The 27389-nt window shown below is 34.3% G+C and overlaps 1 protein-coding gene across 3 annotated transcripts in view; it reads right to left on the minus strand.

The window, feature by feature from the left end:
* Positions 1 to 344: 344 nt before the first annotated feature.
* Positions 345 to 27389, minus strand: part of ESRRG (estrogen related receptor gamma) — a 263696-nt gene continuing 236651 nt past the window's right edge. For all 3 annotated transcript variants that reach the window (XM_053712498.1, XM_053712499.1, XM_053712497.1), the window contains 2 exons: positions 9044 to 9313; positions 345 to 4111 (listed from right to left, as the gene is read on the minus strand). In XM_053712498.1, the coding sequence (XP_053568473.1) occupies positions 3867 to 4111; positions 9044 to 9313 (515 nt within the window). In that variant the 3' untranslated portion in view covers positions 345 to 3866. The remainder of the gene's footprint in view (positions 4112 to 9043; positions 9314 to 27389) is intronic.

The following is a 27389-nucleotide window of genomic DNA, read 5'->3' on the forward strand; positions in this document are numbered from 1 at the left end:
ATATGACATATGATGACCTCTGCAATGTACAGAAGAGCCAGAACCTATGATTGGCTATATCTGTCGGTGGCTGTCACTGGACAGTTTACATATGCCTCTTATTGGATCATGAAGTCTCCCATGCTTGGGTATTCTTATGTCCCTATTTGGAAGTTATATCTGTTGATCCTTCTTCCACTCCTTATATCCTGATACTGTCCAAACTCTGCCCCACCCCAGCTCAGGCCATGTCCCTTACACTCAGGGAGGTAAAATGGAGGTGTTGAGAGAATACACTGTGCAAATACCTCGATGACAAATATGTTTCATATGTTTTTTACAATAACGAAGCACAACACAAAAAAAGCAATCAAAAAGTGGAAGCTTGTTTAATATTGCTCTATCATCATCCTGAAAGGCATAATAATTTGACTTACACATCTGTACCAATCAAAGTTACAGAATCATTTCTCCTTTTCGCATTTAACAATATATACAATATAAATAAATACATTTACACAAATGGACAGCTTTTGGAGCACATGGTATGATACACATCACAAAAATATACAGTTGGTTGCTTTACAGATGTGAAACACATCTACAACTATAGACATGGTTTTTTATTACTTCTGGCTAGGTTTCAACTCCTGGTTTAGCATAATAATTTAACATTTTGTTTATTTGATGATTTTTGCACATAAGACTGCCATTCGATGTTTCCTAGGCAGGTAAACTGAGAGGTTTAAATAATTTAAATACAACCACCAACACCCATTTTGTCTTCTATAATAAAAATAGCAATTTAATTTTTTTTTTATCTCTTGATATAATTTAAATGCAAAATAGTGGAATAAATACAGCTTCTTTTTTTTATCTGATTTGAGACATCTGGTGACTCTCTCGAGACACACAATCATATTGCTTTAAATAACAAATAATTTAAAAATTAAGAAAAACTATAAATAAAAATGTATTGCTAAAATCATACTTAAGTTAGATTTCCTATAACCTATTCTACATAGTGTTGAATCAAACCTAAAATACCTACCATTCAGCAAGGTTTAACACAAATTGTACACTTGTCTATTGTACAGTTACCTTCAAAATGAGAAGATACTGTTGATTTCTAAAATCACCTATTTGTTCGATTAATGTATTGTTGTCTAAGTTGAGTTGTACATCTATAGCCCAAGTACAGACATTTAATACAGTGAAAACAATTTGTATACAGTTGTATATAATTTATGCATATATATTTTCAATGAAGCAACTTAAAGGGATACTAAACCCACATTTTTTATTACATGATGCAGATACAGCATGACATTTTAAGCAACTTTCTAATTTACTCCTATTATCAATTTTTCTTCGTTCTCTTGCTATCTTTATTTAAAAAAAAACAGGAATGTAAATCTTAGCAGCCAGACCATTTTAGGTTCAGCACCATGGATAGCGCTTGCTTATTGGTGGCTTACATTTAGCCACCAATAAGCAAGCATACCTCAGGTTCTCAACCAAAAACGGCCGACTCCTATGCATCTTATTCCTGCTTTTTAAATAAAGATAGCAATTGAGCGAAGAAAATTTAATAATAGGAGTAAATTAGAAAGTTGCTTAAAATTGCATGCTCTATCTGAATCATGAAAGAAAAAAAAATTGGGTTTAGTGTCTCTTTAAACCTTGCACAAGCCTTTGGAAAATAAAGTTTTTACACACATACATAAATAATTAATATCATTCAATCAGCACCATTTTACCCAGGAGTTGTAAATTTTGTCATTTGAAAAAGGATGTGCCAATCTTTGAATACCCAACGCTATAGATGTCAAGGTATTAAACCTATGAATGAACTGCTGATGATTTTTTTTTTCTAGAACCACACTAAGTCACTTCTCTACTGAGAAACCACAATCTACAATATATTCCTTATATAGCTAATGATAGATACACAGTATTTATATGACAGGACTGATGTGTTATCAGACCACTGTATTCTGTTTAAAGCACAAAAGAGAAGCAATAGTTTGGGGAAATTATATGCACCAAAAAAGTTTTTGCAACAACACAGATCAAGTTAGTAACATCTGAGATGTTTCGGTAGAAGCTATATTTACAGCATTTCAAAATCAAGTTTATGTCTAAGTAGATTTTTTTTTTTTTTCCTCTGGTATTCTGAGTTATTGGGAAAAAAAATATTCTTATCATTTTACATCTTTATGACTTTTTTTCAATGGGTAAAAAAACTTATTTGGGTTTGATCTACTAGCTGGAAGATCCTTTTTTAACACAGGAAGGAGCAGATTCAATTACTGTAGATTCCTGAGGAATTATACATCCAGAATTGGTCTTTAAATCCTGTGTCTAAAAGCACACTTCACAAAAATTGAACACCACAAGAACAAGACAAAAATCTCGGATTGCAACAGAAAATTTTGGATTAAGCATAGCAAACATGAAACATTGAAAAAGTTGAACTACATTTCATTATTTTTTTTTTGTATGTTAGGATTACAATTTTAATTACATTTGTGTACATATAATAAGGGTGTTCACATGATACAGAGAGCAACTATTAACACTGGTATATTGGCATAGCATTGATGTAGGTAACTGTAAATTGGTTACTTAGCGACTGTATCTTTGCAGGAATGAGGGGAGTATTGTCTCTATACATTAGATTACACCTCGGAACAGTCTTGAACCCAATATTGCAGGCTGAAAATCCCAAAGAATGCTTTAGCCATGTGTAGAAAATTTGCAGTAGAAATCAAAATTAAAATCATTTCTAATTTTTTTTTTCTTGGGCTAAACAAAAATGTACATTAGAAATGTTCATCGTGGATGTTTTGTCCTTATTGCCTGCAAACCATTTTTTTTTTTCAAAGTTCCATTTTGTTTTTATTTGGTTCATTTTGAAAATTCTAAGTTCTTCTGAATAAAAACAGAAGCCATTTGCAACCGTCCTTTTCATTGGATGCTTTAAGCACATTAAAATATATATGCACTGCAGGTGTAATCTAATATCTCTGATCATACAGTTGTATTGGGTTTTATATATATAAGAAACTGAATAATCTGGACCACACTGGCACACAACATTAATTGCATCCGTGGTTATATGCACCTTCCCTTTAACTATTGCTTGAATAAGATAAATCCCCACATAAACAAGTGGATGAAAGTGGTAAAGCCAGTAGAAAATAATCTCCATTTATAACAAGAAAACAAATTTAAAAAACCTTCCTTATGGATATACGTCCTTCATAATTGTTCATTATTATTATTATTTTTTTAGCCAGCACTAAAATGCAGTATTTTGTCATCAGTATTGCATGAATGAATAAAGCTTAAACTATTCCCTGAAAAAGTTATATAGTACCTAACCAAGAAATATCTGGAAGACTTGAAAAAATAAGGAATCGAATGCTGTGATCTGTATGGAAAATGAAATGAGCTGAAGCAGGCAAAAGATTGCTTAAGTGTCTAGTAAGAGACTGCTTCCATGAAATCCTAATACTGCAATTCAGTCATTTTTGTACTTTACACAAGATATGTCAAATCCGTGATTCCTTTGTCATTAGGGACATTATGGTCCATATTATATTCAGTAGTGTCCATAATATAATTATTTGTCCTTTGGCAGGGCTGGCTTCCGTCTCTTTTAATTTAAAGACTTTTATTTTTATTAAGTTCAGCAGCAAAATAATGAGGGGAAACATTGCATCCGTTAGAGACACAAGTTGAACGCTGCTTCGGTCCTGCTGCTAAATATATTTGCAGTCAATTGCTTTTAATTTAGTTTTAAGTTTATTTGCTGTGATAATTATGTTTGTTTTCTCTTATTCTGTCAGTGTGTGCACTGGGAATACCCAAGATGCTTTTAGTCAGACCTTTGCCTCAAGCATTTCCAAAAAAAGTTTGTGCATAGGGACTTTTCCTTCCAGTTTTATGTTGTAGAAATGCTGCACTGCCTTGGTAGATGTTTGCCTTAGAAGTGGCAGTGTCATCAGTAGTTTGCCAGCCCGGCGAGGGTCTTCAATATGCTGGCCCGCCTCATAATCCTGAAGAGCCTCATGTAAGACGTCTTGAAGTTTTTGTACGGCCTCTACATCTTCTATGTGCATTGAGTCTGCAAAATAAAGTGTGTATTGCTTAGCTGTTGTATAAATATTAAACTTTACGCACAACATGTATTACAAATACAATACAAAGATATTTACATGTATTTTAAATAGATCAAATAAGAGCAGTCTTATAAAATGGCTTGGGGCAACATTTTAAAGTAAAAAACTTTATTCAATTGCACTTGCTTGGTTTCTACATTTTAGTAAACAAATTTTATTATTTGTAGAAAGGATTGGACTAAAATTAAAGAAAGATACTTAAAGGGACACTCAATCAAAATTAAACTTTCATTATTCAGATAAAGCAGCTATTTTAAACAACTTTTAAATTTACTTCCATTAACTAAATGTGCACAGTCTTTTTATATTTAAACTTTTTTGAGTTACCAGCTCCTACTGAGCATGTGCAAGAATAAGTGTGTATGCATTTGTGAATGGCTGATGGCTGTCACATGGTAAGTGTATGCATTTGTGAATGGCTGATGGCTGTCACATGGTAAGTGTATGCATTTGTGATTGGCTGATGGCTGTCACATGGTCCAGGGGGAGTGGAAAAAGACATAACTTTTAAAATTGTCAGAAAAAAAATCTGCTACTCATTTGAAGTTCAGACTAAGTGCTATTGCATTGTTTTGTTATCTTGCATTTGTTGATTATGCAAATCTACTGCGTTGACTGGTCCTTTAACAGAACCAAAGTTGAAGAGATGAAGACAAAAATGAACAGCATATTAGATTGCACCTACACAACCTAAAAACACCACAACTAAAAATGATGTATATCTTTATTATGTACATTATTTTTCCGAGTTAGGGATTTCAGTACATACAAAAATTAGATAGTAAATATTTACTGCATAATTTAGATTACTGGATTTGTTAAATCACTGCTGGGAATATATAAATATCATGACAAGTAATAATGATTTGGATTTTTTTTAAACCTATTTGCTTTAGAAATTAACATTTAGACCATTTTTATATATTGTAAAAAAAAAAAAATCTTTTATATTTTGTTTAAAAATTTCCTTTTTTTTGCTAGTTTTTCAAGGATATAGCTATGATGTCACTGCACATCGCAAGCATAGCTTCATACGTCATATCTATGTTCTATTTCCATACCAGGGAGGCATGGAAACGGAAAATTTTAAAATAATCAACCTAAGGTAAACTTTTAATCTACAGTATATTAAAAAGGAAGCTATTTAACTGAAGATGCATCGTTCTCTCTACAAACCCAATTTAAAGATGGCTGAGCAATTAGCATTGTTATTCAAAAAATGTTTTCTATTGTAAGTCAATTATTTATTTACTATAAGAAAAGAAAAAAAAGATCAATATGCTATTTGAAAGCAAAAAAGCACAAATATATTTTACACATAATAGAATAAAAAATGGTTTGGCAATGAAAAAATAAGGCATAAGACCTAAGCAAAAATATTGCAGATGAATTGTTAATTACAAAATCAATTTGAAAAAAAAAAAAATTATTTCTAAAAACAGTCACGCATCCCTACACTCTCAGGGGTGCAATTTGGGCAGAAGGTCTCATCTCACTACAGCCGCGCCAAATCACAAGTCGTCATCCGCAAGTAAGCAAAGGCAATCTGGTTTTTCATTTTTCAGCGCGGCTGAGCTCAGCCTGAGATTGATCGCCACATATGGCCCCAGAAAACAAACTGTCAATACCTTGAATGCTCCAGAATTTGAACAAATAGCTGTCTGCCCATTCAAGCCACTCATTGCATCCCATTTAACAGATTTTATTGACAGTTTCCTTCTTGTAATTAAAGGGAAAACTACTGGCCAGCTACCAAGATAAAGTTCAAAGATAGGGTCAAAACAAAAGCAGATAGAGGGGCAGAGTGCGGCTGTCACTGGTACATAGCATCAGTGCATGTTATTGACACACAGGTATCTAATGATCAGCATGTTATTAAACAGCAATCTATTGTGAGCTATATGCAAAACTAGAAGAGGGCTTAAGAAGCAGCAAAGCATTAAGGTGACACAAAAGGAAAAACAACAAAGACCAAACGATTTTTACTTATCTGATAGTGCTCATTGCCTCAGCACTTTTATGTACAGACTAAACGCTTCTTAACCCTTTCTAATCATGCTTGAAATAACCATCTGAGCGTTGCTGTAGATCAAATAGACAACGTGGACCAAATGATAGATTTCCCTAATTATTCAACAACTAGATTCTATTTAGACATTCGACTACTGATTAGCCTTCCTCTTTTAACTGTGCTTTTAATTAGGTGGTCATTTGTTGTGTGAATTTAAATTCAATGATATGTATTTTGCAATACAACGTCTCAATACATTTTATAATATCAGTTTAGAATATAAATCTTATGAACTTGTATAAGTTATACTCTCCTACATGATGATATCTATTCACCTAACATAAAAAGACATTAAAGAGACAGTAAACAAATTGCAATTAAAGTCCATTTTAAACATTTTTGCAACATATTAACATCTTGTTTGCTAAAATTGTTTTTAATAGTCAACTCCAGTCATAATTTACTTTATTTGGGGAGTCAATCCATGATTGAGTCTACTGACAACAAGGCTAACCACTGTTATAATGTTAGTATAATGTACAATTGTTAGTGTAATGTACAATTGTTATCTGTTTAATCCAACTAGTGGACGATATGTAGCAGGATTAGCGATGAGAATTAGAAAATCTACAACTTTCTGAGCTAAATTACATGAAAAGAAGGAAAAATAAATAGTAAAAGTATATTGCAAAGTTGTTTCTTTTTGCATAACTAAACATTTTATATTAAAATATCAAATTTTTATAAAATGCTAAAAATATCTATCACACACGAGAAAGAGCGCTATATAAATGTGCTGCATGAAAAGAAATTAAGTCGAGGCTGTTTATTTTGTTTTTTAAACTAAAGAGCATATTTGTGCAATACTGGTCTATGGGATAGAGGTTGGCAGGCTGATAAGCAGAATAAACAGCCTTTTCAACTCTATTGAATGACAGTATTTGCTTCTTAATACAGAAACAACCATTTTACAAAAAACATTTTTTTAAATGCTGTAAAATGGCCTCTTAGGTGCAAAACAGACCATAAAGGATGCAGTGGGGCCTATTTATCATGATGCGAGGAAACATAATCCGATATTGTGGAACATGCCCCTGGCACATCGATAAATGCCAACAGCATACGCTGTCGGCATTTATCATTGCACCAGCAGTTCTTGTGAATTGCTGGTGCAATGCCACCCCTGCAGATTCGCGGCCGTGTCAATCAACTCGATCGTATTGGATCGGGTTGATTTTCGGCAATGTCTGTCCGCCGCCTCAGAGCAGGCGGACAGGTTATGGTTCTTTAGACCGCTGCTTCATAACTTGTGTTTCTGGCGAGCCTGAAGGCTCACCAGAAACATGCGGCATCAAGCTCCATACCGAGCATGATAAATAGCCCCAGTGTCTCTTTAATTGAGACGCAACATGCTGACGGCCTTGTGTATGTCTATGTAAAACAAGACAGAGCATGAGATTAGTGCAGTGTTTTCAGTAGAACAGGATCTTTTTAGGAGCTAGTCAAGTCATCATTTATCACAAACACAGTAACGTTTGCATCAAGACTAATAGAAATAAGATCTGCTATTTTTTAATAGCTCACTACTAAAATGAGTGTTTCAGGTGATACAAAGTCTGATGAATCTTATATTTAAATTATGATAACATAAAAACAAGTATCAAAAGTTCTGTGATGTTATTATATATCGGAAGAAAAATAGGCATTTATAAAAATAGGTATTAAATCCAGCCTTTTATTGGTTAGATATCTGTTGATATGGGATGCTGAGGAGACAGTAATGGGACCAGTGAAGCTAAAGAAATGGTGTAAACCCCTTTTCACTCACTCCACCCATATCAACTCTTCTTCAAACCCCCTCACTATTCCTCAGACTTATAGCACTTAAAGTGATGGTGAACTTTATCAATTCTATGAACAATATTTGTAATCACAAAGTAAATGATGGGCACTTTCATTCATGAAATGCATTATAAATGCTAAATTCTTTAAATAATACCGTTTCATGTTTTTAGAAACTGCGCCGTTCCTCCACTCGTAACGCATACTCTATTTTTGTGTTCAATGAAGATTCAAGCTGTAGCCAATCATATGGCGGCCCCTTTGGCTTCCAGCAAGTTTTAATAATTACTCATACGCAAAACAAAACCAGGGGCGTTATTATTAACTTGCTGGATGCCAAAGGGGGCGCGATACAATTGGCTACAGCCTAAATCATCACTGAACACAGAAATAGAGTATGCATTACGGGCGGAGGAACGGAGCAATTTCTAAAATCATGAAAGGTTAATTATTTAAAGAATTTAGCGTTTATAATCCATTTCATGAATGAAAGTGCCCATCATTTACTTTGTGATAACAAATATTGTTTGTATAATCGATAAAGTTTACCGTCACTTTAACATATAGGTGTAAAACTGCACATTTTAAACAATACATTTATTATAATTCATGTATAATGAAGCCTTCAAATATAGCACTGGTAGAACTGGTAAAGAATATTAGTAAGACATTTGTTTTAGCTGTCAGACTTTAAAAACTGATATCCAGTTTGTAAGTACGTATGATACCTTTTTTTTTATTCCATAACCTTTAAAGACCTCACTGGTCTCTTCTTCAGATGTAGGATCAACATCAGAAGAAGAGACCTATGAAGTCTTGAAAGCTAATGGAATAAAAACCCCTTGATTGTGTTGGTCCATTAAAAGGTAACACAATCTACTAAAGGAACATTCTTTGTAGGACTAATACAGCAAAAACCCTTTTTCTGTTAAGAACTTATGAAGGATACTTTATCGCTTTCAAAAGAACTATGTGCATAGTTAACTCTGCATAGAGAAGGGTAGAAAAATAACATTTTACCAACCTGAATTAGCAAGCGCTATAGCTTTCAAGGTTACAAACTCTTCCTTTTCAAGCTTCATACTCTTATACTTTTTCACCAGTTGCAAAATGGCATTGTTTAACTCAAGCAACCCTGCCAACTTTGATTGGTCTTCATCCATGATATAGTCTTCTGCATAGACTAGCTCATCTTCGAAAGACAGTGATCGATACACTATACCAAGGATTAGGATCTCCATCCATGCACTCTGTAGGAGGCTCATCTGGTCAGCCAAGGACAAAGTGGAAAATCCTGGAGTGAGAAGAGAACAGAAGAGAAAATTTGAGTATATATTGAGCATATTCTCCATTCTGAATTTAACAATTTCAAGGAGTGGAAACAATTCAAAAACTTAAATCAACTTGTATATAATGAACATATACAACTTATTTGCACAGCTTTGCTTTTTAACATTTTAATAATTATTTTTTTAATGTAATTATCATAAGGAATACAAACAATAACTGATAAACACATAGCAATTAAAGATATTCCTACATGTTGAGTTATAACTATTTGTGGCTCCTGACTACATTTCATTGTCTTTAGTTATAATTTTAAAACACCTGTTTTCATACCTTATTCCTTTTGTTATCTGAGAAGATCCTGAAACTACCCATTCTGCTATATCTTGACTCTCAAAGTTTAAATATCTAAGATGTTGATTGTCCTCAGCATTTTCTTAATTATGGTACTATTTTTGGTATGGGGGTAATACATGGGACTAGATTCTGTCTTTTTGCTTTATGGTTTACCAAACTAATGTATTGATAAAAAATGCACCATTAATACAGTTATTAAAGGGACATGAAACCCAAAATGTTTCTTTCATGATTCAGAGAGAGAATACAATTTTAAACAACTTTCCAATTTACTTCTATTATTTAATTTGCTTCCTTCTCTTGTTATCCTTTGCTGAAAGGTTTATCTAGGCAAGCTCAGGAGCAGCAGAGAATCTAGGTTTTAGCTGTTGATTGGTGGCTAAATATATATATCAATTGTGATTGGCTCACCCATGAGTTCAGTTAGAAACCATTAGTGCATTGCTGCTTCTTCAACAAATTATACCAAGAGAATGAAACAAATTAGATAATAGAAGTAAATTAGAAAATTGTTTAAAATTGTATTTTCTATCTGAATCATGAGAGAAAAAAATTGGGTTTCATGTCCCTTTAAGAAAAGCAATACATAATAAGGGTGTCCCATTTCCGGTGACATAACACTGAGAGATTTCACAGTTGGGTTTTTGATGGACGGTGTATAGGCATTATTTTGGTTAGAGTGAGGGTTAACCCCTTGGCCTTGCTTTTCAACACTTTCTGACATCCAAAGGGGTAATGATTACTTGTCATCACTGTGATAAAGCTACCTATGAAATTATTTAGATGGCAGAATCTTTGCTATAATATTTGGCCAGCAATTCCAAATTAGATCATAAAACTAAATATAACATTGTAAGTTTTAGATATATCAATTACAGAGCAAACTTTACTTTCAAATATGATATCAGGTAGGGAAAACAGTTAGCTATTTTAAATGAAGCCTTGGTTTCAATTGAAACATGTTCATTACATGGTTGATGGTGACACAAGAAAATGTGATAAATGTGCACCTAGGCCCAGTGTAGTCAACTGAAACATGCTACTCTATGGAAAATATAAAAACATATAGACAGAATGAACAATTATAAGCCAACATTTATTCAGCATTTCTCTTAAAAATCCTTCAAATACTCTTTGTCGAAGTATAGAGATAGTAACATGCAGAAACAAATCTAGCTTTTCTGATGGTACATTTGGCAGGGTTGTTAATAGATATTTCATATATTACAGCACTATGCCAATCATATTAGAAACTGCCGAACTATATTCAGTAGAAAACATTTGTTGGCAAAGTACATAAGATTGCCAGTTGGCAACCTCAAAGCTAGGCACTTAATAAAATCATCAAAAAGGATTAGTCAAGCTTTTCTTAAGGGTGTATTAAGATATGTTCAAATATTTTATAGACGTGTCTGCCACATTCCTTACATTGTTTTTAAAAGAATTCTTGTAGAAGGGTATAGTCACCCCAAATTTTTTCTTTGTTGCACACTGAAGCATATATTTTGATGGCAGATAAAAACTTAATTAGTTTGTAGGATAGGCTTATGTACTATGTTTGTACTTTACCACCTTTAATAGAATTTTCTCCTATGAATCAACCACCATTTAATCATTTAATTAAACTACCACTTAAATCCTTTGATCAACCACCCTTTAATCAACCACATATTTATGTAATTTTTTGTTTGTTTGAAGACGGACTTAAACTTTAGCATTAAGCTGTTTTCAAAAAGAAAACCAATCTGTAGATATTGAAGGTTTTATATTTAAAAAAAATACTACAAATCTCCACCAAAAACATAAAATGTAAGTCATAACATTAAAATAAAGAGAATTAATTCCTATATTTGCAAATCCTTTTTATATTCAAGGCTGAAGAGAACATTACTAAAACAATATTTGTAAAAAATTATAATTCAATAAGCGTTAACAGTAAAATTAATTTCCACACTACTAGACTAAGTCACAATACATTTACCTTAGAGTTCTGTTTCAAATGTATTTCATACGGCACTTACTTTACATAAAAATGATATCAATATCAATATTTTAATGTAATTTCATAAGGAAATACGAATGCATTACGGTAAATGTGCTTCTCTGTAACAAATTGTAAACTCAAGATTGTTTAGCAGTGAATTGTGTTACAGCATAAGCTGTAATAAAAATATATGCTCAGTGGCATTGGTTCTATAAAATCAAATTAGATTTCATATTTTTTTTCCCTCTAGAATATCTCACTGCTTTAACTTGTATGTATTTGCAGGCCGCAAGTTCAAAAAACTACACAGGAGGCTGTGTCACAAATCATATCATCGCCACTGTATTTTTTCCACCAACAAATAATAATTTTAGGATATGTTGAAAGAAAATGTGTGGTTTCAATTAGATATTGATGCACTACTTCCCAAAAGAACCAAAGGTTTTTTTTTTGTTCTGCAGTAGCAGATGGACAGAGAATATTGCCTGCAGCACCTTTATGTGACAGATTCCATTCTCCCTTCCAGACACTGCTGTTAGTAAATAATTAGATTTACACGTTCTCCAATCTCCACACATCTTTCTACCGCATAATTAAAAGTGGGATGATTACTTTATTGAGTGGAAGGAGGAACTTTTTTATTGAGGTCCATTCACGATTTTATCAGGCCAGCACTTTTATGGTTGTCACGAGGGTGCAGGCATCCAATTTTTCTTATCTGCCTGATTAATACAAATGCTGTTTCAGGACGCATTAATTAACAGATACAAATCTACGTTCTCATGGAGGGATCAATACGGAGAAGAAAAGAGGCATCAATGTGAATTTAGTGCTGATGATGGAGCAGACACTATATTGACATTTACGTGCATGGAAACTTTAAAGTTGGTCTGTGGTCCCCTTTGTCCCGGTGATTTACAAATTCACAATTTTTCTCAGACCTTACAATGTTTCAGGCACCTCAGTGGGTTTTAATTAAGCAATGGCCAATACATTTTGATTTGTTGAAATAGATAATCGTAGAACTATACGGTGCCATAATTATACTTCACTTCCTTAAAGAGACGTTAAACTTAATAAGAAAAAAAAATACGCTTTATGAAAAAGTACCAATGAATCAGGTTTAAAATATTTTGTGCGTGAAAAAAGTTTTTTTAAAAAAAAGTACTTTTAGTAAGCACAGCAATATCACATTTGCAAAATAAAAATAAAAAACTTTAAAGATAAAAAAAAGTTTGACACATATAAAAAAGTTCTTTATTTTTAGTCTAAGGGCTAGATTACAAGTAGAGGGCTATCTTAACGTGCCTCCGTAAAGGGGCAAATTTGCCCAATTACTGGCACATGTTAAATAACCAGCCATTACAAGTGGCTGGTTAATGTTCCCACAAGCTTGCGGTTTCACTCTATGCTTAGCAAAATTAAACAGAGGTCAGACCTCTGGTTAGTGAAAAAATGTGCCCCAATTGCCCCCCAAAATAAAGAGTACAGTAGTTAACATTAAAAAATAAAGATGAGCATTTCATTTAAAAAACAAACAAAAAAAAAACTGCACAAATCAGTTATAAAGGGTTAAAGTGCCTTTACATTGATGTCAATGGGGGACTGTGTTTTCACTTTAAATATATATGTATATGCTATATGTGTTATTATGTTTATATACACATATAAACACATAAATATATATGTATATGCTATATGTGTTATGTTTATATACACATATAAACATATAAATATATATGTACAGGTGGCCCTCATTTTACAACGGTTCAGTTTACACCGTTTCAGAATAACAACCTTTTTTTCCAGTCATGTGACTGCTATTGAAAAGCATTGAGAAGCAGTGCATTTATTAAAATAGCCAGTAGGTGGAGCTGTCCACTTGTGTTGCAGTAAAGCCAAGCAAGCTGAAATTAATCCGTTTAACCAGATCTGAGCTTTAGAGCAGATTTCAAAGGAACAAGACCTTCCTGTCTAACTCAGTCCAGATTGGAATGCATAGAAAGAACGGTTTGCAGAGAAATGCAAGTGAAGTCTGTGTTGTGTGATTATTTTAATAGGTTTATAATGCTGTTTAGCAAATGTTTTTGTTCATTTAACTTAGTTTAATTATATATTCTGTGTTGTGTGATTATTTTATTACATTTATAATGCTGTTTAGCATTTAAAGTCTTAATTTCAAAGCTTTTAAAATCATGTATTAGGTGTTACTTATGACAATTTTGAGAGGGGCCTGGAACCTATCTCCCTCACTTCCCATTGACTTACATTATAAACTGGGTTTCAATTTACAACGGTTTCGATTTACAACCATTCCTTCTGGAACCTAACCCCGGCGTAAACTGAGGGCTACCTGTATATATTCATATACATATTTATTTATTTATTGCTGCCCCACCCTTTGCAAATTTCCCCCTGTGCTAGGTGGTTTGCCGTATCCTGCGGCATGAGAACAAGGCTCCCATTGAAGCCTAAGGAAGGGCACTCTCATGCAAGGCTTCCAGGCAATGAGAACGTGACCATTCGCATTGTGCCTGACTTGTAATACCAGCACACATGTACGTGTGCTGGTATTACTGAGTGGAGCACAAATATTGCGCTCACGAAAGTGCAATATTGCGCTCCACTCGTAATCTAGGCCTAAATAGGTATTTTACATACACAAACGCAAAATTACCTTAATAGCTTTATATCATTTGCTTGTCTAAAAATGCTTAATATTCACAGCAGCTATGTGTGATATGGATTCTGTAGGTAATTAATACACATATTTATCACTAGACCATTTTTTTTTAGTATGTTACTACTAATCACAGTTTTAAAAATAAAAAAATAATAATGTATATTTCCTTGGCTACTGCAAGACTTCAATTTTTAAAGCTTTGCCTATGAAGTTAAGCTATGCTATGTAATGAGTCTCTTAGGCGTCTATTCATTAAGAGGCGAATGACAAGTAAACTTTTTCGATTCCCGCCATTAACTTTGCATTATAAAGGACCAAACCCAGTGAGTATCTCCTGCAAGAAGATCTGAGTTAGCCCTGCATATTGCATAGTTAATGCCACTTTAAAAAGGGACACATATGAAAAATACATGTCAGGGTTGATTTCAGGACTGTTTAAATAAATGTTTTGTATAAGAACCCTGACATATGTATTTTTCATACGTGTCCCTTTTTAAAGCGGCAATATGGTCACCCTATGTATAGTTAATGAAAGATTTCAAATCACCTATAATTCACCTGTAATTCATCTATTTGTGAATAGAGTCCTTAGAGCATAGTGAAGATATTTTAATCACATGATAGCTTAAAACTGTCCACATGAGTTTTACAGTTTCACACGAAACACTTTGTTATAGTATAAATGTCCTGGAGGAAAGACATAAGTATTTAGCTTGCACATTCATTTCTAATTGTTAGTATTAATTATATAAATTGTCATTTGAACAATTCTACGTTACATTTGAAGCAGCCTTTCTTGGGCGAGATTACATATACGGTGCAGGCTTCGGCGCAAGCGCTGAAACCAACGCGCCCGTAATTTTACCTCACACATTAGGCTATTACATACAGGGCGCCGGCAGTTCATAAAGTGCCGTAAGTTGGATAAACTAGCAATGTCCAGAAATGAGCGTCAATACAAATTTATGGAGTTGCTAGTGACTTACAACACTTTAGAAACTGCCGGTGCCTAAGAAAAATAAAAAAAATATCAAATCTCCCGTAACAGTCTAACACGCCTCCCAAAAATAAGTACACTTTGACATCTATCCAGTGTTACAGACAACTTCCAAGAAACAGAAAACTCACAAAGATGAAGCCCTAAAAATATTAGTCAACATCTTTATTTCTGTCTTGAAAATAAGACAAAAAAATAAAATATAAAACTGATGTTGATAACTAAAACTATGATGAAAAGTGCTTGCTTGTTATAGACAACATAACAATTCTACAAACTGACAAATGGACAATTAGCTGTGAGGAGTGACAAAGAGTAGTCCATAAATCCTATATTTAAAGGACCATTAAAAAAGTGGAACTGCATAATTAGCAAATGCATAACACGGAATTTAAAATTAACAGTGCATTTTTTTCTGCCAAATTTCTTCAATTTCCCTGCTCCCTGTACCATGTGATACCCATCAGCAAATCACAGACTTATATAAATATAGACTGTGAACTCTTGTCCAGTAGGAGTTGGTGCCTCAGAAAGTGTGCATATAAAAAGGCAATGAACAATTTGACAATGGAACTAACTTGGAAAGTTTCTTTATTTTTTAAATTGTGCATGTACCTGAATTATGAACGTTTAATTAACTTCAGTGTCCATTAAATAATAATAATACTGTGATTATTTACAAAACATTCAGTTACATTTGAGGCAGTTTTTTTGTTCACTAAACTTTTTCATTGACTAAAACTAATTTATTTTTCAACTAAAACTATATGACGTTGAAAAGACTAAAATATGACTAAAATATAATGCAATTTAGTCAGTAAAAATGGTCTTAAAATGCACACTGAACAACTATAAAACATGTGCACTCAAATAGTTTTATACAACTTAGGCTGAATTTACTGTTCACATAATTTATTGTTCTATAATTTATTTCTAAACATAATTTGAGAGGACTGTGCCATAACAGCAAATGTTGCTAAGTATGCTGCTAAGAGTTACTTTCTTCTTTTTTTTGTATTAACTTTTTTTTTTAATCCGTTGCCTGCCCATGAGAGCTGAAAATGAATTATAGCTATTTCCTGCACCAAGGGTTACAGTATATTCAGTTGCAGTTACAAAAAAAAATGCATGTCACATTATAATTTTATAAAAATAAATAAATAAAAAAGTAAGGCTAAGAGGGGTTAACAGAATTGCTGGATTCTCTGGCACTGAAGGGGTTGGAAAAAGCATGTGGTAAACCAGTTATCCTGCCATTTTGCACTAGGATTCCATGTGCTTGACAATTGTGCCAAAGGCTGTTGTCAAATAGTTTTGCTTCTCTCTATATATTATTTTTTTTTCTTATCAAGCGAACTGATGCACTTTGCAGTCAACTTAACAAAAAAGGCTAAGCATAGGAAAGTGTGAAGGGCAAAAAATATCTGACGGCTAGCCTTCAAAAATACACTTTCACTTCACAAGGCATAAATGTTTGTTTTCACAACTGAGTGTTGACAGAAATAGGCTGCAATGAAGGCATATGAAATTTAACCCCTTTTAGGCATTTCCTATCTGCTCTCTTATGCTACAGCTGGCTTTCAGCATGTTTAGCAGACCAAAATGCCTGGTGCAATCAGCAAAGTAGGGCATTGATGGGTCTGTTTTGATGCTTTGACTGCTGTTTGTATGCCTAAAAGCGGACATGTTAGACGTTCCTCAAACAGCACACACCATTGCAGAATAATAATTAAACGCTAATGATTCACTGCACTGTTGTGTCAACACTGCATACCTATCAGTATCATGCTTAAAGGAACATAAACACTGAGATTTTAATATAAAATGTGTAATTATATGTAGTAAAACAACTTTACAGCATATTTTCAATATTGATTTTCTCCCTTTTTTACAGTATTTATTCTGTACATGTTAAGGTTTTCCACTTCCTGTTAAAAAAGGAAGTGCAGACTCTATACTTAACACAGTTTTTTCCCACACAGTCATTGGCTAAATCTTCTAGTGACCTATTTATAACTGGCTTTTGTAAAACAATGCACTTAATAATAGCAATATAACTAATGGCTAGCCTCGTTATCTGACTAAAGATTGGAATCGCTCCTCGAAATTAGGCAAATGATGGGTAGAGTTTAGCAATTAAAAACAAATGCATCAGACAAGAAGTTTATTTGCTTTAAATATATTTTCACTTAGTTGATATTTTACTCTATAGCAGCACAACAGAAATATCTTATAATTACAAGGTGTTTACTGTCCCTTTAAACTGTTGCCGATTACTGAAAGACTGTATGGAAGCAAGGCTGGATTGGTCTACCAGGACACCAAGATATTTGCTGGTGGGACGCAGCAGCAGGGGCTGGCAAGCTACGGTTTAAGAGGGTGGTGCCACTGACTTGGCGATGCAGTTTTTCTCTTCTGAGCTTTAGGTACAAAGTTTTACACATTAGGTAAGTTTTATTTCCTAGACCATGTACCATTTAGTAGCCCTCCCTTGGTTTCTAGTGTCTAGTCAAGTCACACTGTGAGAGTAACACACTGTTTTGGGTGTCTTCTCCAGATCATACTATAAATAATTATTTTCTCACTGAAATTTAATTCTACAAAATTGGAGGGAAAGGAGTATCCTAGTAATACTCTTGAAAAAAATGAGATGTGAGCATTCTACTGACTACTTTGAAAATATGTCCGGTCTTAAATTTTTTCCCAAGGCTGCTTTTTATTACCAGTCCTGCCCCAGATGGAAGTAAGGATTATTAATTTTAAAGGTATATGAAACTCAACAAACTTTGATCATATATATATATATTAAAAAAAACATTTTTAAAACATGTTAAGAAATATTTTTTAAAATGATAAGTTAAAGCTGTTTATTTGGGAAAGTGCATTTTTTGCACAGCTGGTCCATGTGATAAAGGTTCAGTGGCTAATGAGGAAAATTCCTACAGCTTTACAGGCAGACAGTGACACATCCCATAATCATAAGATAAAAAAATAAATTCAGCAGAGGAAAACCATATACAAAAACATACATATATACAAACAGCATTAAATGTACCCTGTTTTAGATACCATTATTTATCCATTATTCATTTACCCACTTTTTCTGTAATTTACCACTAATATCACAACTTTATCACTGTCCAGAGACAGAATGAAGAGCATCCTGCAGATTTCAGAATGTTGCTTTGTTGCATACTGCACAGTAACTACTTGATCAGTCTCTAAATGGCCACAGCAAAGGAAATAGGTAAAACAACGCTCAAAACTTTTTTCTAGGGGTGTGTCATTGCACTGTAAAGTTATGCAAATTTTGATGACAAATTGAGTTTTAAATAATTTTATAATGTGAATTAATATATGTGTGTTTGTGTGTGTATGCTTGCATGTTTATGTGTGTGCGTGCTTGTGTCTGCCTACATTCTTTCAATTTCTAATTGGGAGACTAGTCACAAACATACAAAGGTGTTAAGTACACTGTAATCATTAATATATTAAATACAACTGCTTGTTAATACAAATGATTTATACAGATATTGATTTAATGCACTAAACATTGTGTTTTCTTACTGTCTTAAGTTGCTTTTAGTCAAACTCCCATTTCACAAGCGTACGGACATGGCGCAGCAATAAAAATGCGTTCATGGTACACGTTCATCTCAATCCATTAAAGACAATAGATTCCCACTAAACAAATATTCACTTGTCAGGAGTAGTTGAAGCACACAATTCATTCAGCAATACTAAGTGTGTTCTGCAACAATATAAAAGCTGTAAATTGGGCATTTACAAATAGCAAAGATGCTACTTGTCTCTTATGAGTTGTGACCTTTTCGTTGAGCTATTTGCGAAAGTGTTAATGAAACAGAGCACATGTACTGGGATAATTGTAAATGCCACTTATTGCACAAATGCATTCTAATGATTTCTGCTCCATACCCAATCAAATAAACCATTTAAAAAGGTGCTTATTGACTGCAAACAACAAGGATTCACTTACAAATGATTATCATTTACATAACATTTTAAGTCATGAAGCTTCTTTTAGTATATGAGGCAATAAGATAATTGGGATTTTCTAATCATGATTCTAGTGGAGCACCCCAAATCATTTTTGGAATCACCAATGCGCCTCTAATGTACTAACAGCCCTGAATTTTTCAGACGGACCAATGTTTTCATTATTTTACCCAGTGACCACTGCCGTTCACTCGTGCTTAGTCCTGTATAAATAAATGTGCATAGACTTTGTAGCCAAAAAAGCGAAGCGCAAATAAATTCAAAACCAACCAAAAGTGAAAATTCAAAACGTGTCATAAAAAATAAATGAAAAAAATTGTAGAGAAGTAATATTTGGGGCCAATTTATCAAGTAATATTAGGGACCAATTTATTAAGACAGATTGGCCGTGAATGTACAGGAGGCAGTATTGCACAAGCATTTCACGAGAAATGCTTGTGCAATGATAAATGCCGACAGCGTATGCAGTCGACATTTATCGATGTGCGGCAGACATGATCCGCTACAGTGGATCATGTCCGATCGCACTATGATAATTCGGCCCCTTAATGTTTTTTGTGTGAAGTCAAATCACTACTCTAAATGTTGCCTGACAAGGTAATCCAATTTTATAAACATATTAATTATTTAACTTTATTTATTTATTAATTTTGTGAGGATTACATTAGTAAGAACTTTGCTTGCCATTGCAGATTGGTTGGCCTATTTACTTATTTAATTACGTAACTTTAAATATTTTAATTTTAAAGTGAATGTCATTTTTTAGCAATGATTGCCCGGTTTTTAATAAAAATACTTTTAAAAACAGGGGCACTTTCATTGATGAAAATTTATATTGCACTAGATTTGTAGAAATACTTACCTTTTACTTCTGCAAAGACGGATCGCTGATCCCAGCCTCAGTTCCTCTATACTGACGTCAGAAATGACAAAACCAGCTTCCTCCAATCATGGCTTGCACCCCAGAGCATTCATCTTGTGATGCCCGGCTGTGATTGGAGGAAGCAATACTGACAAACTGTTTTTAGAACGTCTCACCAGAGAAGAAATTTTTAGATAATCGGGCCCCATGTAGCAAGGGACAGCAGCACAGTGGAACCACAAAAGTTTCTAAAAGTAAAGTAATAGTAGCATCTACTGCTTCGGAGGCCCATCGTTTCATGCGCTGCTCCTTAACCAAAAGTTGGCGGATTGAAACAATCCCAATCCGATATGATCAGGATGACTGACGGCCACTGTTAGCGGCCGATTCACTAGAAATGCTCGTGCAATGATAAATGTGGACAGCGTAGCAAATCATGTCCACTCAACATTTAATAAATCTAGCTCATAGCACGTGATTGTGTGCTACTATAAAGAGCACAAGAAAAGAACCAGGACAAAGAAAAATGGAAGAAATAGTTGGAAAACAAAAGATACAATTGTTCAATTAGTGAAGATAGATAATGGGCATTTGGCCTTTGAAGCTCACAGCTCCACAGGGAGGATACACATGGGCCACTTCAAAGTAAATGTTAATATATGGAACCCTCAGATATATATGCCCATAAATGGTTTCCTGCCCAAGATGAGTAATAAAACTCACAGGTCCCATGTAAGGAACAGACGGTCCGTCTGTAAGAATAGGGGAATATACAAACATTCTCAAAAGATGTGGCTCATAGTATCTGCATGTTAAATTATCCCCTGCGGAGCTACATACGCAGCTCCTAGACAAGCTGGCATTTTAAGGTCTCTGCATGACATGGGAAACTAAATCTCAGTTAAAGGAATTGTGCCTAGTCTTCATAATAATTTAAAATACACAGATCATATTAAAAGCATATATATATATATATATATATATATATATATATATATAGTGGTATAAGTAGAATGTAGCCACTAAGGATACCTGAGTAGAAACAAGCGTTACTCCTATGAATGCGCTAGTCGGATGTAAAAAGAAAATGTAAGTAGGGACAAATACTTAACTAGAGAAATTCTAGTTAACTATAAGAAAATATAGTGCAAAGGGTAAACAGCGCTTACAGTTCTTACTAAATTGGTATTATAAGAAGCATGAGTCTCTGGTGAGGAAATTATATTGTAAGTCTTTAGATATAATGTGGTAATGTGGATCCAAGTGTTGTAGAGATAAATAAGATACCCTTACCAAAAATTACCCCAATCTGATGAGGTAAGTTTGCCGCACTGGAGGGTATATCAGGTGATGAGTGGAGCCTGGTTAGTATATCCTTTGTTTTCGTCTGCCTCTTGGAGTAGAAGGAAGTGTAGATCCTTCTGTAGTAGTCTCCCAAAACTTCCTATGTAGGTATGCTTGTTGCCTCTTGGAGTTGTTATCTGTGGTCTTGGTATGAACTTTCTTCTCAAGATGGCGAATTACTATAGTACTATAGACTTTTTTTCAGCCGGCTCTCCCCGTTGATTCCTATGGGGAAATCGTGCACGAACACGTTACACCAGCTCACCGCTGACTTAAGCAGCTCTGGTATTGGAGTGCGGTAATGAGCAAAATTTTCCTCAACGCTCACTTCTTGTCTTTTATCGCCTTTTTTAAAAACTCGTAATACCAGCGCTGCATGTAAGTGAGCGGTGAGAGAAAACTGCTTGTTAGCACCGCATAGCCTCTAACGCAAAACTCGTAATCTGGGCCATAGTTTGCTGTTAGCAGTATTGATGGTGAAACTGCATTTCTGGTTATCTGCTGCCTCCTATAGTTAAAAAATGGTATTACAGCCAAAAGGCATTTGGCTATTCAGGGAGGCTTTTCCCAAAATAACCTATGAGATGTTCAGATCATTGTGGGAATGACTAAAAAGAAAAGGAGGAGGGATTCTTTATTTTTGGGGGGGATAAAGACCCATACACACAGGAGACAAAGGATACAGACAGACCTAAAAGGAGCATTAACTTTTGGAGAGAAAAATACAGACTTTTGGTCAAGTATATTCTCTGCCATTTTGGGGACACTTTCTTGAACAAAGGAAGATTAACAATTTTGAGGCCTGTACCTTTGCGCATTGTGAGTAAACAGTCCGTAGATGACCCACAAGAAATTCTGGAAACTGAAACATTGATTTGGTTATTTGGGTAAAGTATATGCGATTGATAAATATATATATATATAATATTTAAATCAAAGGTGTTTGGTAACTACAACTAGATTGCAGTAAGTAATTTTAAAAGGGCACAATTTGTATTTTAAGCTCATGTTCATAGTCCTGTGTAGTTTAACTAGTTATATTTAGTGCTAAGTAATTTATATTTGCAACTATATATATATTTTAGAATTTGCCTTATTGTAGCTAAATAAGATTTATTTCAGCTCAGATAAATTGGCATAGAAATTGGCCGTTAAAGTATCTTGTTATATTGTTTAACTAGGCACTGTTAAAGTTAGCGGTCCATATTCTGGTATTTTATTGTGATATTTTAATGCGATTCATTGTGAATAAGGTAAATTGTAAAGGTATATTTTTATGATCTTTGTATAGAATATTTTAACAGCTTAAGTGTGTATCATTTGATTCATAATCTGGTTCCTATAAATATAATTCAATGTGTTTATAAATATTAACTAATCTCAAGAATTTAGGAATAATTATTCATTTCAATTCTTTCGTATATACATTTTTATTGGGGGTTTGTTTTAAATAATAATAATAAATAAATTGTATTATAACCCTGCTAAATACTGGCAATCCTTTGTTGAAAAGCATATCTAAATAAGCTCAGTAGCTGCTGATTGGTGGCTGCACATAGATGATTGGCTCACCCATATGTATTGCTATTTTTTTCAACAACCGATATCTAAAGAATGAAGCTAATTAGATAATAAAAGTAAACTGGAATGTTGTTTAAAATTGTATCTCTACCTGAATCATGAAAGAAAAAAATTGGGTTTCATGTCCCTTAAAAACATGATGTGCAGCAATATCTAATGATTTTTATAAATTAATTCTTGAGGAATTTATTTTGCAGTAGATGATTGGTACTTTGCAAAATCATTATCTACAAATTATAAGAAAAAAAAAAAAAAAAAATGTGCTCTGTTCTTGTTTCTTAGCTAGAAAATGATTGCAAATATTTTGTCACATTCAGACGAGTGTCCCTCTACCCCATTTAAAATGAAACTTTTCAACTCTGCTGTGTAATTCCCTCAGGCAAATCCTGATTTGTGTTGGAAGACTTGTAATCTCCATATGAGCCAATGTTTCTGAATATACCCACTACTGGGTTAACTGTGATAGCTCTTTGGAGTTAGCACTGCCAAGTCATAATGGCCTGGCATTTGTACCCTAAGGGCAAAAATAGTCATTTCCTCTTCAAAAAAAAGTAGCAATTCTTTCACCCTATCTGTCCATCTGGCAAAATGTAAAAATTCCCCTGTTACAATCATCTGTCAACATTTGCTTAGATATAGTCTCCGCAGGTTTTCCCTAATAGACCAAAATCAACACTGAGATTTGTACCAATAAAATGTGAATTACATAAAATATTGGCAAAAATGTAAAAGTAAATACATGAATAAAGACCGAAAGTATGTCTTGGTGACAATGTTTGTGATTTATTGCATCAGATGAGATACGCTATATACAAATTAAAGGGAAATTAATATTTGTTATGAATCAGAAATTATTTACTGCATTGCAAACTATCTGCATGCAAAATGATTATTTTAAAAGTATTTACTGTATACTTCCATTTTATTAGACTTCATTGTTTTGCAGATTTATAACACAAAACTTGAAAAGTTGAATATTATTTATGTACTTTGCTATGGGAAATTAGGGATTAATATAAAACAAGCTCCTGAACAAAAAAGCAAATCACTGTGCAGCATGTACCAGTATAAGGCTTCTGTATTCCACAAAATGTACTCCAGTCTTTCTGGTGGGAGTGGAAAAAATGAATTTTTTTAATGTTAAATTATAGGAAAAGCCTACAAAATAACTCTAATAATATATAAAAAATGTAATATTGCATAATTAAAGGTACAGTCTACACCTTAGTCATATTAAAGTCTTACTTTAGATTAATCGGCAAATATCCTCCTGAACCCTTTCTATATCATGCAGCTGGAACGGTAATAAAGTTATTTTAAAATAAATAATGTTTCTGGCCACTTTGAAATGGCTGCCAAGCTCCTCCCACTTATGACATCATGATCTGGGCTGCATCTAGGCACTCTGCTGAATAGCATTGACAGTCTGTTGAATCCAACTAGTGAGGCTTTTGTGATTGGACACCATCTGCAGCCCAGATTGTGTTGTAATCAGTGGGTGGAGCTTGGTAGCCATTTCAAAGTGTTCAGAAACAATATTCATTCTGAAATAGCTTTTTTACCGTTCCTGCTGCATGATATAGAAAGGGGCGCAAGAGGCTTTTTGCAGCTTAATCTAAGGTAAGACAAAGTGTAAACTGTCCCTTTAAATATTTTATTGGGAATGGGATTTTATTTTATTATGGAGAAGGCTATTAGTGAATCTATTCCAGATATTACTATCTTAGTTCAACACAGGAGCCCATTCACATCTACAGGCCCATTTATCAAGCTCCGTATGGAGCTTGAAGGGCCGTGTTTCTGGCGAGTCTTCAGACTCGCCAGAAACACAACTTATGAAGCAGCGGTCTAAAGACCGCTGCTCCATAACCCTGTCCGCCTGCTCTGAACAGGCGGACAGGAATCGCCAGACATCAACCCGATCGAATACGATCGGGTTGATTGACAGCTCCCTGCTGGCGGCCGATTGGCCGCGAGTCAGCAGGGGGCGGCGTTGCACCAGCAGCTCTTGTGAGCTGCTGGTGCAATGTTAAATGCGGAGAGCGTATTGCTCTCCGCATTTAGCGAGGTCTTGCGGACCTGATCCGCAGTGTCGGATCAGGTCCGCAAGCCCTTTGATAAATGGGCCTGATGGTCTCTGACTGGACACAGCAAAGAATACAGCATAAACATACTTAAAAGGGTATTTCATTGAACTGTAAAACTCTTCAAATGAAGACTATTAAATGCTTTTAAAGGAACATTGTACTATATATTTTTTTCTCCTCTTTAATGTGCTCTCAATGATTCATTTTACCTGTTGAAGAGTATTAAATCAGCTACATCACTTTCTTTAATCATTTGAAATAGCTGTTTTAACTAGTGAAATTGTCGCCTATACTGCAGTATTGGCTAAACCTACATAAACAAAAGGCAGCAGGAGAAATCACCCAAGTTGGGAGGGGAGTCCAGCACATTAAAGGGTCAAATCATTTAAAGGGTTAAATCATTTGTTTTATATGCAGAATTATTGCAGTGTGGAGTACTTAAAGGGATAGTCTAGTTAAAATTAAACTTTCATGATTCAGACACAGCATGCAATTTTAAGCACCAATCAGAAAGCGCTACCCAGATGCTGAACCAAAAATGGGCTGGTTCCTAAGCTTACATTCTTGCTTTTTCAAATAAAGATACCAAGAGAATGAAGAAAATTTGATAATAGGAGTAAATTAGAAAGTTGCTTAAACTGCATGCTCTATCTGAATCATGAAAGTTTGGGTTTTTGTCTAGACTATCACATTGATTGCTGCTATACTAGGTATATATTACATTAATTTATTACCCCTTTAAGATTGTGTCACATCAATGCCACCACAGGAGTAAGACCTATGTCTTTCAATGACACAAAAAGGAAAGAAAAGAGAGAAAGAAAGAAAAAGCTGGCTGATTATAATACACCTAATTAGCCATTGGCAGACTCTTAATTGCATACATTAGGATGATTCCATAGTGGAGATTAATTCTAAATATACCCAAGCAGCTGGTTAAGATTCCATGGATTACAGCGTGGACTGTACTTTTCCACTTAATTAGATATCAAAATTAAGCAGCAACAAGCATTTTGACATAACGGGGATCAAGTCGCTATCTTCCATCCCTTAGCTGTACTAAAGTGACCACTAAACAGAGCGGCACAGATGGAGAGATATTAAATGCCGCACTGGAAAGTAATTTCAAATAATAAAATATCAATATTTACATTTTAATTACCCCTACAGAGAGGAGCTCTGTCATTTTCACTATTGCAGACGCAGCAAGGGGTAGCTGAATGACATTGCAGCTCTGACTGCAATGACTATTTTGTTTCCATTATAGAGTGACAAGTGTTTTAAAGAAAGTGGCACTCAGTGTGTGAACACAAATGACAGTGGATCAGAAAACTCCTATTAGGGGAATACATTTCCCCAGAAAAGGAAATTGACTTTACAAACTAATCCCATATTGGCACAAATATTCTTTTTTTATTTCTTTTTTTTTTTTTCAGGCTAAAAGAAAAAGTTTGAACTGCTGGTGAAAACACCACTTTACAGCACACACTGTTTTAACATAGAGGAATTTAAAATTCAAAATTGAATACACAATAAAGGGCTAGATTACAAGTAGAGCGCTAATTTATCGCACCCCCGTAAACGTGAAAATTCTCCCATTTACGGGCACGCGATAAATAACCAGCCATTACAAGTTCTATGCCTATTGTTTCAGGCTCGTCTGAAACGGAAGTTAAGAAGCAGCAGTTGTAAGACCGCTTCTCCTTAACTTCTCCACCACCTTTTAGGCGGTGAACCGAAATTCTCCCGATCCGATCTGTATGATTGACACCTCCTGCTAGCCAACAGAGCATGCTGTCAGCATTTAGCGAGGTCAAGCTAACAAGATTTGCTACAGCCAATCATGTCCGCTCGACCATTTATAAATCTACCCCATAGAGTCAGCTCCAGTGCTGCAATGCACTACTGGGGTTAAGGAAACTGAACATATCCAGTGTGCCAATGGCAAGAGGCATACATGTGTAGCCACTATTCAACAGTTAGTAGTGCATTACTGCTCCTGAGCCTACCTAGATATGCTTTTCAAAGCATTCCAAAAGGATAAAGTACATTGAAAGACCATGAAACTGCGTTCTCTATTGGAACAATTACAGTTTAATTTTGCATTTTGTGTCTTTTAACTATGTTACAGTCACTGTAAATCTTTACCAAAGGTTTCAGGATTCATCTGT

This window comes from Bombina bombina, chromosome 4 (genome assembly GCF_027579735.1).
Source record: "Bombina bombina isolate aBomBom1 chromosome 4, aBomBom1.pri, whole genome shotgun sequence".
NCBI lineage: Eukaryota > Metazoa > Chordata > Amphibia > Anura > Bombinatoridae > Bombina > Bombina bombina.